This window comes from Oncorhynchus kisutch, linkage group LG11, assembly GCF_002021735.2.
Source record: "Oncorhynchus kisutch isolate 150728-3 linkage group LG11, Okis_V2, whole genome shotgun sequence".
NCBI lineage: Eukaryota > Metazoa > Chordata > Actinopteri > Salmoniformes > Salmonidae > Oncorhynchus > Oncorhynchus kisutch.
This window is the reverse complement of record NC_034184.2, coordinates 68,690,627-68,706,605: the sequence shown is the minus strand read 5'-3', so window position 1 is coordinate 68,706,605 and position 15,979 is coordinate 68,690,627. Positions and strand designations below refer to the sequence as shown.

At 46.6% G+C, this 15,979-nt stretch overlaps 1 protein-coding gene across 1 annotated transcript in view; it reads left to right on the top strand.

The window, feature by feature from the left end:
* Positions 1-15,979, top strand: part of ofcc1 (orofacial cleft 1 candidate 1) — a 104,952-nt gene that overhangs the window by 72,107 nt on the left and 16,866 nt on the right. The window contains exon 13 of the mRNA XM_031835016.1: positions 14,660-14,857. Coding sequence (XP_031690876.1) covers positions 14,660-14,857 — 198 coding nt within the window. The remainder of the gene's footprint in view (positions 1-14,659; positions 14,858-15,979) is intronic.

Below are 15,979 nucleotides of genomic sequence, written 5' to 3'. Positions count from 1 at the left end.
TCCCCTTTGCAGAAAAGCATCCCCAAAGAATGATGTTTCCACCTCCATGCTTCACGGTTGGGATGGTGTTCTTGGGGTTGTACTCATCCTTCTTCTTCCTCCAAACACGGCGAGTGGAGTTTAGACCAAAAAGCTCTATTTTTGTCTCATCAGACCACATGACCTTCTCCCATTCCTCCTCTTGATCATCCAGATCGTCATTGGCAAACTTCAGACGGGCCTGGACATGCGCTGGCTTGAGCAGGGGGACCTTGCGTGCGCTGCAGGATTTTAATCCATGACGGCGTAGTGTCTTACTAATGGTTTTCTTTGAGACTGTGGTCCCAGCTCTCTTTAGGTCATTGACCAGGTCCTGCCGTGTAGTTCTGGGCTGATCCCTCACCTTCTTCATGATCATTGATGCCCCACGAGGTGAGATCTTGCATGGAGCTCCAGACCGAGGGTGATTGACCGTCATCTTGAACTTCTTCCATTTTCTAATAATTGCTCCAACAGTTGTTGCCTTCTCACCAAATAAATATATTTTACAGTCCAGTCTAGCAATGTGCCCATTTCACTTTTAGACATACCAAGTTAGCTAAGGATCTGTGCCATACCAATTTAACTAAGGATCTGTGTTATACCAAGTTAACTAAGGATCTGTGCCATACCAAGTTAACTAAGGATCTGTGCCATACCAAGTTAACTAAGGATCTGTGCCATACCAAGTTAACTAAGGATCTGTGCCATACCAAGTTAACTAAGGATCTGTGCCATACCAAGTTAACTAAGGATCTGTGCCATACCAAGTTAACTAAGGATCTGTGCCATACCAAGTTTACTACACTCTTGCAAAAAAGGGTTCCAAAAGTGTTATCCAGCTGTCGCCATAGAACCCTTTTTGGTTCAAGGTAAAACCTGTTTTGGTTCCAGGTACAACCATTTTGGGTTCCATGTAGAACCCTCTGTGGAAATACTTGGAACTAAAAGGGATCTACCTGGAACCAAAAAGGGTTCTATGGCGACAGCTGGATAACACTTTTGGAACCCTTTTTTGCAAGAGTGTAGTAAACTTGGTATGGCAACACAGAGTTACACATGGAATAAACAAACGTACAGTCAATAACACAATAGAAAAAAATCTATATACAGTATGTGCAAATGAGGTAAGATTAGGGAGGTAAGGCAATAAATAGGCCATAGTGGCGAAGTAATTACAATTTAGCAATTAAACACTGGAGTGATAGATGTGCAGAAGATTAATATGCAAGTAGAGATACTGGGGTGCAAAGGAGCAAAAAAAATAACAATATGGGGATGTGGTAGTTGGATGGGCTATTTACAGATGGGCTATGTACAGGTGCAATGATCTGTGAGCTGCTATGACAGCTGATGCTTAAAGTTAGTGAGGGAGATATGAGTCTCCAGCTTCAGTGATTTTTGCAAACTTGTGGTCTGTTTAGGTGTGAGATCTTCCTATAGACCAATTGCCTCACAACAACTTTTGTGGGTTAAGCCTATTCATTCAAAGCCAGTCTTTCCATACAAGTCAATATAGTTCAATATACAGTATATATATATATATATATATATATATATATATATATATATATATATATATATATATATCAAAGTATGTGGACACCCTTCAAATTAGTGGATTTGGCTATTTCTCCCGTTGCTGACAGTTGTATAAAATCGAGCACACCGCCATGCAATCTCCATAGACAAACATTGGCAGTAGAATGGCCTTACTGAAGAGCTCAGGTACTTTCAATGTGGCACCATCTTAGGATGCCACCTTTCCAACAAGTCAGTTCATCACATTTCTGACCTGCTGGAGCTTCCCCGGTCAACTGTAAGTACTGTTATTGTGAAGTGGAAACAACGGCTCAGCTGCAAAGTGGTGGGCCACACAAGCTCACAGAACGGGGCCGCCGAGTGTTGAAGTGTGTAAAAATTGTTGGTCCTCGGTTGCAACACTCACTAGGGAGTTCTAAACTTCCTCTGGAACCAATGTCAGCACAATAACTGTTCGTCGGGAGCTTCGTGAAATGGGTTTCCATGGCTTGAGCAGCCGCACACAAGCCTAAGATCACCATGCACAATGCCAAGCATCAGCTGGAGTGGTGTAAAGCTCGCCGCCATTGGACTCTGGAGCAGTGGAAATGCGTTCTCTGGAGTGATGAATCACGCTTCACCATCTGGCAGTTCTTTGGAAGAATCTGGGTTTGGCAGATGACAGGAGAATGCTAGGTGCGAACTGTAAAGTTTGGTGGAGGAGGAATAATGGTCTGGGGCTGTTTTTATGGTTTGGGCTAGGCCCCTAGTTCCAGTGAAGGGAAATGTTAACGATACAGCATACAGTCACATTCTAGACAATTCTGTGCTTCCAACTTTGTGGCAACAGTTTGGGGAAGGCCCGTTCCTGTTTCAGCATTACAATACCCCCCGTGCACAAAGTGATGTCCATACAGAAATGGTTTGTCGATCGGTGTGGAAGAACTTGATTGGCCTGCACAGAGCCCTGACCTCAACCCCATCGAACATCTTTGGGATGAATTGAAACGCCGACTGCGAGCAAGGTCTAATCGCCCAACATCAGTGTCCGACCTCACTAATGCTCTTGTGGCTGAATGGCAGCAAGTCCCCTCAGCAATGTTCCAACATCTAGTGGAAAGCCTCCCAGAAGAGTGGAGGCTGCTATATCAGAAAAGGAAGGACCAACTCCATATTAATGCCCATGATTTTGGAATGAGATGTTCGACTAGCAGGTGTCCACATACTTTTGGTCATGTAGTGTAGTTCATCAATCGTTGTCTTCAGCATGAGATGGAGCTAATGTGGAGGTGAGACGATACTCCCCACCTTGAACCGTCCTCATGCACCTCCCTGAACATTACATGAGATACAGTCTCAGTTAATACAGTTGGTAGTAATACTAATTAGTTTGGCTTGTTTATTGGATAGAAATTGGGCCTCCGTTTTTCTGGCGACTTTGAGAGAAATTAGGGCCCAAAGTTTATGATTAAGAAAATGCTTAATTTAGCCTGATGGCCTCTCACAGTTGTCCTACTAAGTCTTCCCTACATTACGTAGATTTCCTCGCTGCACTGCAACAATTACAGCATACTTAATATTGTCCCTAATTTGGCTTTATTAAACTGATAAAATGCTAACGCATTAAACACATTTGCCAGCCTGATTAAAATATAGGGTTATTGCATTTTATGATTTTTACATTATTCAGGCCGGCGATTTTTCACAGAAATAAGATTGGCCGTGCCATTATTTCATCATTATTGGAGCAATTTCTCCTGTGCAAAAAAGGGTCACTTTCCTAACTCAGCAAAGACATATCCCTATTAAACTAATTTGCCTACATGCAAATTTTTGTCATTTTTCCCTCGTTAACTATTTATCAGAGACAGGAAAAAAATATATTCATGAAGGAGAGAGGGGAGCAGCCCGACAGAGCTGAAACTAATATTTTGCAACTCTAATGATTTTTTGCATCCTTAATTAGATAGAATAAGGTTGATATGATTAGGTCAGGATGTAGTGTTTTTCATTAAAAATACATTTCAGAAACTGTATTCCAAATGTGCCCTTGCAATTAAATAATGAATCCAACGAGTTTCTTATTACGGACCCAATTAATATGAGAGGGAAGGGCGTAATTTTAATAACAATGGGCCACGAGGCCTTCATTAACCAAGAGAGGAGGGAAGAATGGATAAAGAAATAGAGGAGAAAAGATATTCACAGGTACAGTATAGTGATGGTGTGACTTGACATAGAAAGTTTTAAGGGTCAAGCAAGGTGATGACAAAGGGTCAATGACTTGATATGACCATTTATCTTCAAGTCCCCAGTCACAGTTCGTGCTAGCAAGAATATCAAACTAAACAAAGACAGCCTCAAGGGCAGCCATATTTAATTTACTCTCTGATAGAATGTGTGTTAAGTACACGGTTGAACACTCACTCTTAACACAATCCAACACAAGGTAATGAGCGAGGTTAATGACAACGTTGACTAAAACCAGTTTTCTCTCAGGGTGCCCTCTGCCATAACATGGGGCGCGATCCTTCCTACCTTTTTACTGTACATGTGATGTTTCCCTCCAGCTCTGAAACAATAAAAGAAGAATCCACATTCAATAACAAATCTGCAAATGGCCCTATTATTATCAAACTTGTAATTTTCATGATCATAAAACATAATCTAATTTTACTTTCTTACTTACCAATGAACTTTATATTACACCTCACTATTCTTCCAGGCCTTACAGTATACGATCAGTTCTATTGCCGTAAGCTTTGAATATGACTTAAAGGTGGTGGCATCAGATAAAAGCACCAGCTGTTGAGCTGATCCAAAGTGGGTGAGTGGGCCTACACTCATACCTGACTTGGAATTCGATCTGAACACTTGCGGAGGAAGCAGTAGGATGAGTTTTCATTAAATTCTTATCATCTAGCTAGTGTCAATGATGGTGGTTGATAGATACACCCACTCGCTGATGTCATCGCTTACGATCGATTAGATCATCTACATCGGTACCTTTCCTAGTTCTAGTTCTCCAGGGAAGTTACAGCAGAAGCCAGGCTCACTGCCTACTGCATTAGTTGGTTAGCACACCGTTGTGGGAGTCTACTGCAACCGAAAACTCATAGTGGAGCTCAGTTGGTAATGAGCACATTAATTATGGAAAAGCACTGATGCAGATGGACCTAATTAATTGTCTGCCGTCACCCTCTTGATTACTGTACCTGGAAGGGAGGTGTTAATTTCGGTAATACTTAAGCAGGTACGCAAACAGTTGTGTCAGAGTGGGGGCTGTGACAGTGACTGAGGAGAGCCCTACCTCACTAGAGTCATTGTCACCGTCGTTATTCACCAGAAGTTTCCGGGTGACATTGTGCTAATGGAAGTTGTCGTCTCGACGATGGCCCCAGAGATGTTTTCGCAACTGAACGGCGGTCGACAACATCGTGGTGGCGGCGTTTGTCTCCGTATGTCTAGGTAATGGGTTACCTTGTGCGAATTTGGGGAACACCCAAGGTGCTTTGCAAAACATGCTTGTGAGGGGGTAAACCTGTTGAGGTTTGGATGGCACAGATTGGAGCTCTAATGATAACTGGGACTGTGCTTCTCTTTCCTTAATCATGTGAGAGGGGACTATGTGTGGTCTCCCTAATCTATACTATTCCCTCATGTTACCACTTGATCAGATTTCAGCTTCACTCGACGTAACTTCTTACCCATTGGAATTACCATAACAACCTTTTGAGTTGAGTTGAGCATTGAAATGGTTATTCTCTTTATCCAGTATCTGAGCCTCTGGTAAAGGTTTTAGCCAATCTGTTTTACCCCTCAACAATGTCCTCTGCATGATCTACCTCAAAACAATGCTGCAACCCCTCTGCCATTTTGGCTTCCCCATTCCTGCTCTTCACTTATGTACAGTAAAGTGAGACGTTAAAGGGGCCCCGAGAGACGACCACCTCCACCGCTAAGGGAACAAGGCCATCACCCCAAACCAGGGGAGCATTAGCCCATGACGAGAAGCCCAGGAACCGCTTGTCAGTGGAACAATGGCCCAGAGAGCCCCCCTACAGGAACCCAAAACAGGAACGCAGGAAGTGGAGAGGAGTTGATATGTCACCGCGGTAATATAGGAGGGGTCATCTGGAGTCGATGGGGGTATTGTTGGGGGCAGGGAGATATGGGGATCACTGAGGGCAGTTCCCCCATCACCCCTCACCTCTCTCATCCCACACCCGACCCTGCCATAGAGTGGGGGCTGTATGTGTGTGTGTGTGTGTGTGTCTGTCGCATTAGGTCCGAGAGTGGCTTCTTCAATTACAGGGGGCTATTAGTGGACAGTGCTGTGAGCCTCCGTGGCCCGGGGCTACAGCAGCCAGCCAGGCAGGCACAGGGAACAGGAGCACAACCACTCCACTCGCCGCTGCATTAGAGTGCTCAATATGAGATGTGACTGCAAAGGGTACATGCCTGTGTTGGTGAAAAGGTCACAGACTTTGGGGGGCAGTAATGTGTGAAAGCGGTGCAGTCGCACAATGGTTAAAGAAAGAAAAAATATATATAGAAGCACTCACTCAGCAACCCCCCCCCCCCCCCCCGTTCTACTCACAAAACGCTGCAGCCCTGTCTCCATTTTTTAGTATCGCCGCGTTCACCCAGGGCTACTCTGTGATTCGCAGAAGATCCTCGGAAAAAGCGTCTGCTTTGCTTCGCTTTTGGAAATTCTAGGCCTTAGAGATGCAGCCATTGTTGTAATTGTGTAACACCTCAAACTGAAGAATGGGCGGTCAGTTTACGTGTCTCTGACACTGAACCGTCCCAGTGTTGGCTTTTTGTGCTCCCCATGTCTCCTCCCAGGCCCATGGAAACAGAGGCATCGGTTCGCGTTTGAACTCGTCCGTGTGAACGTTTAATTACTGGGAGTGTCAGCCTCTGCTTAATATGTCCCTCACCATTAATCCAGGAAGAGGATATTATTATCTCTTCTCCTCCCTAAACCCTGGGCAGGCTTTTCTCTGGGAGTCTGAGATGGAGAGAGTAATAGAGAAGGAGAGAAAGAGGGAAAGAGAAGAAGAGAGAGAGACTCGTCACATCATAAGTAGGTCTGTATGGTTAGCACCCCCCATCACATGCCAGACCGATGCTAACTTACACGAACACAGTTTTTTTACAAAGTGGATGTTTTCTAGTTAGTGGTGTCTTTGCACTTGTAGAGATTCAGGGATGTTGTATGCCCTGTCAGCTGTCAAAACAACGTCCAGCTGGAAGCCACACAATTGAGTCCACATGTTGAAGTCCTGTCTCTCCCTGCTTCTTCCTTCCCTCCCTCCCTCCCTCCCTCTGCCTCTCCCTCTCTCTGCCTACCTCTTCCTGGTTCTTCTCTCCCTCTGCCTGCCTCTCCCTGCTTCTTCCCTCCCTCTGCCTGCCTCTTCCTGGTTCTTCCCTCCCTCTGCCTGCCTCTCCCTGCTTCTTCCCTCTCTACCGGCCTCTCCCTGCTTCTTCCCTCCCTCCCGGCCTCTCCCTGCTTCTTCCCTCCCTACCTGCCTCTCCCTGCTTCTTCCCTCCCTCCCGGCCTCTCCCTGCTTCTTCCCTCTCTACCGGCCTCTCCCTGCTTCTTCCCTCCCTCCCGGCCTCTCCCTGCTTCTTCCCTCCCTACCTGCCTCTCCCTGCTTCTTCCCTCCCTCCCGGCCTCTCCCTGCTTCTTCCCTCCCTACCTGCCCCTCCCTGCTTCTTCCCTCCCTCCCGGCCTCTCCCTGCTTCTTCCCTCCCTACCTGCCGCTCCCTGCTTCTTCCCTCCCTCTACCTGCCTCCCTCTGCCTGCCTCCCTCTACCTGCCTCCCTCTCCCGCCGTCCTTCTGCCTGCCTGCCTCTCTCTCTGCCTGCCCCTCCCTCTGCCTGCCCCTCTCCTTCCCTCTGCTTGCCCCTCCCTCCCTCCCTCCCTCCCTCCCTCCCTCCCTCCCTCCCTCCCTCCCTCCCTCCCTCCCTCCCTCCCTCCCTCCCTCCCTCCCTCCCTCCCTCGCCCTCCCTCTGCCTGCCTGCCTCTCCCTCCCTCCCTCTGCCTGCCCAGCTCTTATGGATCCCGGCCCGTTCACTTGCCATCCATAATGCAAACCAGAAGGAACAAATTGGACTGTCGGCGAGGAGTGAACGAGTGTTCTTCAGCGGCACACAGAAGAGCAAATGGGATTTTTAAAGAGCTCATCTTGCACCCTTTTTTAGTGTTTTGCACACTGGCCTAGTCTAATTTGTCTTGTAGTTTGAAATTATTATATCGGAGGATTAGCAGAGAAAGTTTGCCTCGGTTGGAGTCCAATGGGATGTGGTCACTAATCTAAATAATAACAGTTTGCTTCATTGAAGAGTATTTAAAGAACCAACATTTTGGCACAATTGACATGAAGCAGGAATGTATCTCTAGAAAGTGGTGGACTTGGTGGTGGAGAGTCGGTTGTCTTAAATCTGGATTTCATTTTAGCATTATTAAAAGTAGTACTATTAATAAAAGTACATATCCTTCTTTGTGATCCTACGACACTATGAGAACCAGCCTGCATGTGAAACCATCTGCCCTTTTTACTTTCTGACCATACGTTTGTTAGTCTTTTCCCTCCTCCTCTTCCTCCTCCTCCTCAGTTGCTTTAAAGAGTGTGACCTTGAGTGTTTCCTGTGGCCCAGGGGGGAGCAGGCCTGCTGATTGTGACAGGTGTCTCGTCTTAACAGGATGGATGATGACATCCTCTGGAGAGATAGGTTGGAGGGACTTTAATATCTCTTATCTCTCCCATAACCACATAGATGGATATACAGCACTGCACTGTCAAGGTGGCCCCGCTATAAGCAGAGAATCCCAGGTCTAATTTTGTTATCGGCAGTTATCATCCTCTGAAGCCTTGAAGGGCCGATTGGAATGAAGCCACTTGTAAGTGGCCAGAGAGAAAATCAAGAGAGATGTTTCACTTTGGCCCCTTTTTGGGGGGCATCTCAATATCCAATGGTACAAAGTACAGTGGCATTGACTATAGGTATGTGGTACATCATGAAGAAATCTTCAAATTAACCATTGTGTTTGTCATCACTTAATGCTTTAATGAGGGGTTGACTTTCCATGTAGCTTCTATGGTGTGACTTTATTGGGATAGTCCCCTTATGGATGATCTGTAGATCAGTTAATGCCTTTACACCACCACAACAACACAACAAACCTGGAGAAACGGTCTTCCTTCCCCCTCAAGGCCCCAGTGGTTGAGCCTTGGTACTAAGTGGGGGGTTACTGCTATTGGAAGTGGGGCGGTGCTGCGACAGGAGTTGTTTGTGGATTGAGTTGCCGTTATTTTCCCCCTACCAGATAAAAGGAGATTAGTAACAGTGAATTATGCATATCTTATTTCCTGGATCATCTCGAGCAAGAGATGCTATCTCACTAAGAAAGTTAGTCTGCATAAATTGAACATGTAAATATTCATTGTTGCTTGTTTACCTTTTTCTAGAAGTCCAATTTGAAAAGGAGCTGATATTGAGTGTAGTTTTATGACCATACTGTAGTGTATATGCACCTAGGTATATCCAAGTAGATAAAGACAAAAAGGCCCCTTGCACCATACGCACAATAATGAGGGTGAACGGACCAAAATAAACAAGTACTGTACTGAATCAGCCACAGCGTAGTTACTGTGTGCACTACTGTACGTAATACCAATCGGTTGCCTGTCTTGGCCGTCTGTGCATTTAACCAGACACAGCGTGTTTGAGCCAAATCAGACGAGCACCGGAGATGCGTCCGTACCATTTTAAAGCTGTCCCAATTACACAAACAGACTGGCCCTGTATCGAGGACGTCGCCGACAATAATAGCGGCTCTATTTCCATTCTAATGGCTGGCGTTGGCCTGGGTTATCCATGCGTATGTATGGCCTCTCTCTGATTCCTGCTCAGTGACTCTCTATGAGACCTTCAAATTCGATGTGATCTACACAGCAGCAGTAGCAGCAGGCTTGGAGGCCCCAGTCTTCTGCTGCCTACCTCTCATCTGGGGAAACGGGCCTTGAACCTGAGCCAGCTCTGTGCCGAGGCAGGGAGGTATGGGAGTGACCATCCGCAGCTCAGAGAGCCTCTGCACAGAGAGGCAGCCCCCCTCCCAGACCCAGGCACTGGGACTGCACGCGTGTGTGTGTCTTTCTGTGTGTGTGTTTGTATGTGCATGTGCACATACATGTGGCTGGATAAGGGTCTGTGGACAAAGGAAACAGACATGGCTGCCACCTCAATAGTTGTCACTGTTCCTCCATCTGCACAGTATGTTCAGTACATTTGTGTTCATACGCTGGTACCGCTAGCTAGCCTGCCACGCCTCTCTGGACGGTGGTACAGTAGTCTGGCTCAGCCAGGGGGTTGAGCCATGCAGCCCGATGGATTAAGCGTGGGGTAGAGGGTCAGGAGCTGCCAGAGCACCCAGCCACTGCTGCCCATCAGCCCCATGCAGCCAGCCTGAGCCTGGACAGCCCAGCCTGGGCTTCCATCCTCCATCCATGTGCGACTGACAAATAAATAACCCAGCCTGTCCACCACCCAGGCAAATTCAAATGCACCTGTCAGCGTGATGAAGCACTCGCCCGCAGGGAAGCATTGTTTACATTTTCACTCCACTCTTCGCAAAAGTGAGATTCTAATTATTTTCCCACTGTAAATTAAAGCCAAGTGGGACAGAACTGAAAACCAAAAGGGACCCCCCCACCCCCCCACCCCCAGTGGATGGAAGGAAACGGGCGTCACTATATATAAATTGCGTTCGGGTAAAAAAAAAAAAGGAAAGGAAATGCGGGTGGATGGTACTGAATTGGAAGGTCAGCGGCTTTCGTCTTGATAAATAGAAAGACAGAGGGAGGAGAACGAGAGACAGAGAGAGAGGTGAACTGCTCACACAGGCTGCAGTGCACGTCGAGTTTTGTTGTTTTGCTCATTACACATGGGTCTTGAGATATTCAGCCGAGTGGAATACATTATAGCCCCACATTTCATACATAATAATGTGCCAAAATTGCACCGCGTTATTTGTCATCCCGATGACAAGAGAGAGAGAGAAGGGAGAGAGATTTAATTAGTCCAAAGGAGCATGCAAATGGGAGGTAAAATTAGACTAGAAGAGGGAGAACCTAGGGATGAGTGTGGATGGTAATGATGGCTATCTAGTTTGGATCAATCATCCAGGGATCAGGGAAGGTGACAGGCCGGCTCGTGCCCAGGCCCCAGGCTCCCTTCCTGGACCACGGCCAGCACAGCTCAGCCTGTCTGTCTAGATTTCTATGGAGGCCTCTCCTCTCTCTCCAACCTCCAGCCCCATGACTCATACAGTACACCACTACCTGGAAAACCTTCACCATTCGCTCACACGCACCACCTAACCTGTAGACACACTCACCACTCTGGGGATTATTTAGCTCTGTGTTGTTTATTAGGGATGCATAGCCTATGGCTGGGGTTTTCAAAATGGAGGTTCTGGGCCTACTGGTTGGTTGTAGCCAATTCCAAATGAGTCTCAGCTTATGACCAGACTGTAGCTCAAAACATTTTGATTGCGGAAGTGTCGTATGAACATTTTGATAAGGTAGGTCAGGGGGGTAGAATGTTTGGGGGATCAGTTGTGCAACAGGGACAGAAAAGCATGAGGTCATTAAGGAATTCCTCTTGTTTTAGACAACCATTGACACGTCACAAAATGGAGTGAAAATGTCACGGTGATATTTGTAAAGAGTCAAGGTCGAGTTACCGAAATACAAAACCACTCTGTCCACAGCCATGTCTCTTGCTGAAATAGTTTACTGAAATGGTTATTACTGAAATAGCTTCACCCAGTGGAAAGTTTCTATTTCTGTCAAATGTGTCTGCCCTCTTTTTAGTTATTAGTTGCAAGTTTATATATTTTTTTTAGGTATGCATATGGGTCAATTTTAAAAATTAAGCTGAAAGGCATATTTTTGGGGGTATGTAGTGCATTTAGTCATTTTATTTAGGGGTAGAATTATTTCTGCCTCAAACTGTTGAATAGAAGAGCTTTATTAAAGTGCCTTAACTTCCACTCTCCTTATGTTCCTTATCTGAACACTGACACGTTTTCAAGCTTGCTCTTTTGTAAATATTTATCATTGAATGCAAATAATTGATATACTAAATATTCCTCTACTTGTTTGAATACTCACTTCGCTGACTATAGACACTGTCATACTGCATAACCATGGAGTTACATAAAAATACAGACTATTTGCGATCTTCTTAGTGTTACATGCAGACTTGTTTGTGAACAGTGGACCAATGACTGCTGTTAGATTCCCTACCCACTTCCTGGATCTACCCCTCTGTGCATTTGCGGTAATGTCTACATATACCACAATTTATGTCCTTGCTGGGAGACATGGCTTGCTGTTTATAGTCCCTAAAATAAATAATGCTTGTCTCTTCCCATGCGAGTCAAGAGACTGATACGGACTCTATCAGATTTCCTAAATGCAGACGTCAACGATAAATCGAGGCAAGATTGGTCGGAATTAGGTTAGCTCACTTGAATGCTATCTGCTTAACCCACAGCTGTTCGGCCTGCTACACCCAGGCATTGAATGTAAATCAGTCACTTAGTGCTATCAAATGGAACAATGGGGAAGAAGAGAGCACTCAGACTTGGGCTCGTATAGAAGTCAGGCTGGCCAGAAACGGAACCAACCTCCTAATGCTCTCGCTCGCTCGCTCTCTCTCTCTCTCTCTCTCTCTCTCCCTCTCCCTCCCCCTCACTGTAGCTACAGCTCAGAATATGATTCACCCTGAGAACCATAATGCACTGAGTGAAATGGCATCCCCGTCATCCGCACACAAAAACGTTTCTATGTTTGTCTCAATGTGTTGTCACAGGGATTTCACCAGCAAATTGGCCAATGTGGCCACGGCACAGGAAATGTTATAGACAGGAGAAGGAAATGTAGTATTAGTGAGAACAATTGAAATATCTCCTGTTTTGTGTCATCTGATGCATTTCTTACGTTGTCCCTCAACAGCTATCAAATACACTACTCAAAAATCTACAATGAATCAATTCCTGTTATCGTGAATGGAAGATTATTGGGGAAGTATGTCACCAGATCACACCAGGCAAGATAGTATGGACCTAGAGGGCACAGCTTTACCCTAATGAATACTGAATTGGCGTTAAAGAGATGCGTCCCCCTGCGTTTCTTTCCTTAAATGTTTGTGGCTGGTCTTCCCGCTTTCGAACCAAAGCGACTCTTTGACATTTGTGACAATGAGGTCGTTCTCTCCAGGCTGTCTGCAGTGTGTTTAGAGCAGTTGTCTAATTACAAGTAGGTAATGACTTGGGTGTTTTCGAACTGCCCTGAGTTGTTTGGCTAACAGTTTATGTAGTTAGAAGAAAATCAGGACATCGATACACTTCCCAAAACGAAGTCTCTCCTTCAGCGTGACCCTGCCACTCAGGCCCTGTGAATGAGTTGGCTTTCTGGCTCCGTGTTTTCTTAGACAAATCATAATTACGGAGCCAATTAGGGGGTCACCTTGAGTTTATAAACTCTGCTGCCGGGAAAAAATTCCTGGTGCCTTTCACCCAGCCTTAACCTTCACTGTGTGTGTGTGTGTGTGTGTGTGTGTGTGTGTGTGTGTGTGTGTGTGTGTGTGTGTGTGTGCGTGTGCGTGTGCGTGAGAGAGATTGTGTGCCTCCACAGAATGACTCATGCCTTAATTAGGTCCTTGCTCTGAACCTGGCAGGATGCGGGCCTGCCTCCGCCTGCCTGGCTCCCCCACCTCCACACAGACAGTCAGTCCCCCAAATCTGGTTTCCATCTCAGAGGATGAGTGCTTTTACTCCGGCACGGCCGCTCAGTGCTCTGTCTGTATTTTTTCTCGCTCTCTCTCCTTGGTAAGAGAGGCCTAGAGGACCCTCGAAGCAGAGGCCTTGAATTACAAGAGAGAGTTGTTGTTGAGCTTGTCTCTGTCTGTGCGTGTTTGTCTGATATTGGAACATATTTTTAGTGTGTGTACGTGCCTGTGTGCACAAGTGAGGGTGTGTCCGTGTGTCGACCATGTCTGCTTGTGTGTGTGTGTTACCTCAACGTTCTCCCGTCTTGTACCTGCGTGTGTTTCGTTCAGAGGCATTGTGTGTGATGCGGTGGGCAAACTAACACACAGGCCTCTAAAAACAGGCGTTATCAGCCAGAGAGGCACCATGATCTTCACACATGGATGCCATCGAGTTACATGACCTATATAACATGTTACACGCTCTGCTAGCTCCCTGTGTTGCCCTAATAGAGGAGGGCAGTGCATTACAGGTGCAGCGGCAGAACAGGCAGAAGCGGCACGCACAAACAGCACCGCCACCATGGTTGTGTGTATGCCCTCGCCCTGGTACAACCTGATCCCTTCTCCCTTACCTGCTGCACGATCACTCCCCACAGGACTAGTGAAAGCGTAGTTGGCTTATAGCAGCTTAGCATGCATAGCATACAAATTCTCTCTCCTTTCCTGTGTCCATATTTCTTGACAAAAAATAAGAAGAGTGCAGCCACATGTTATAAGTCAAGGTCTCGATTGATAATGTGAGTTGTGTTTGTGTTTGGCAACTTGATCCTCAGCATTCTTACCTTCTTTTCCTTTTCGGACGGTGCTCATCTTTAGATGTGAGGCTCTGCAAATTACAGAGGATTACTGTCAACTGTTTGGGTTTTAATTCTTTAAGAGCGCTGAGCTGTGGTCACAAGCAGGGCAAGGTATAATTACGTTGAAGTGAGCATTTGTGCAGGTATGCGTCACTAAACCCTGTGTACTCTGTTGTACTCTCCCTCTTTCTTTCTTTCTTTTTCTCTCTCCCTCGCTCTCTCTATTTTACACGCACACATCTATTTCCCTCATCCCCATTCCCTCCCCCCTTCTCTCTCTCTCTCTCTCTATTTCTCTCTGTTGGTGTAGAGAGGGAATGAACCCTGACTGCTTTGACAAGCTCCTGACAGTGTCTAGTTAGTGTGTTCATGTGTGTCTATGTGTGTGCATGCCTGCATTCATCTGTGTGTATGTGCGTGTGTGTATTGGGGAGTCTGTAATGAGGCTGACGGGGCCCCTGTGTGTGTCTCACTAGGTGTCAGTGTATGACTACATCTGGACAGAGGAGGGCCCCTTGGCGGGCTGTGCCCCCCCCAGGGGTGACCCTCATGGGGCCGTGCCCGCCGCAGGGGGCGAGAGCAGTACCCACGTGTCTGTCTACACCCTCTACCTGAGCGGGCAGCACCACCGTTACAGGCACTTTCTACGCCAGCCGGACGGTGCCATCCTAGAGGTAGGTTAACCCTGACTGTGCTTTCTCTCTCCCTCTCTCTCTCTCTCTCTCTCTCTCTCTCTCTCTCTCTCTCCCTTGTAGTCAGCTGCCTCTCTCTGTCTTTCATTCTTCCTATCTCGCACATTCTCTCTTTCTCTCCCTCTTATAACCAGAGATAAAGACAGAGAGGAAGAGTGAAACTGCACTGCATACTCTCCTCAGTGTGTGACCTAGCAGAAGCACACACGCACACCATGCACTCACACACGCAGGGGAGAGCGATATTGAGGGAAGGGAAAAAAGAGAGAAGAGGTTAGCATGCCACTCCTCTCCTTTGTGACTCAGAGTGAGAGGAAAGGAAACGTACATTTCTCACTACACCTCCCTAGCAATGCTACACACACAGACAACAAGATGGTGCTATGGCCATAGGAAGGATTCTCCATTCTCCTTTCAAAGTAGCACCAAATGAGCACTGGCATGACTGTTATGATTCTCCCAGCTAGCACCAATGCTAACTCCCCACTTGTATTTTTCACCAAATGAGCATCCGCCACAACTGCTATTCCCTTATTTTGCACCCATGCTAACCGCCGTCTTTATTTGGTTTCTAGAATACTGGGTGCTGCACGCATTCTCCCACCTCCTGCTTTCCCCTGCCCTCGGCCACGCACACTCCTACCCTGAGTCAGTCAGGACGGAGCAGACTGCCGCACAGATTGGCTGTCTAATTAAATGTACCACTGATTCGGCTTTGTAACAACTGCAAGCACATGAATGAACTCCCCCGATCCCCCCGAGAGCAACCTGGATCATCACCATCCCGAAAAAAGTCAAAAGAGAGGAAAAAAGAGATTAATGCCGGAGCTGCATCAACAGTTAGCTCTCGGGCGGTGTGGCGTCGTCCTAATGGGTCCCGTCATATTTTGACTGATGAGAATGTGTGTAAACACACAACGTGGCATATCTATTTGTTTTTGGTGTGTGTGCGTGAGCGCGTGCACGTGTATGAGTTTGTGTGCGTGGTAATGTGTGTCCCTGTGTGGCCTCCAAACCTGTGTGTCACAAATGAGACATCTGGGTAAAGTTGTTTACTGAGGAATTTAGAAAATTACAGCTGAAATATTCATTTTCACCATCTCT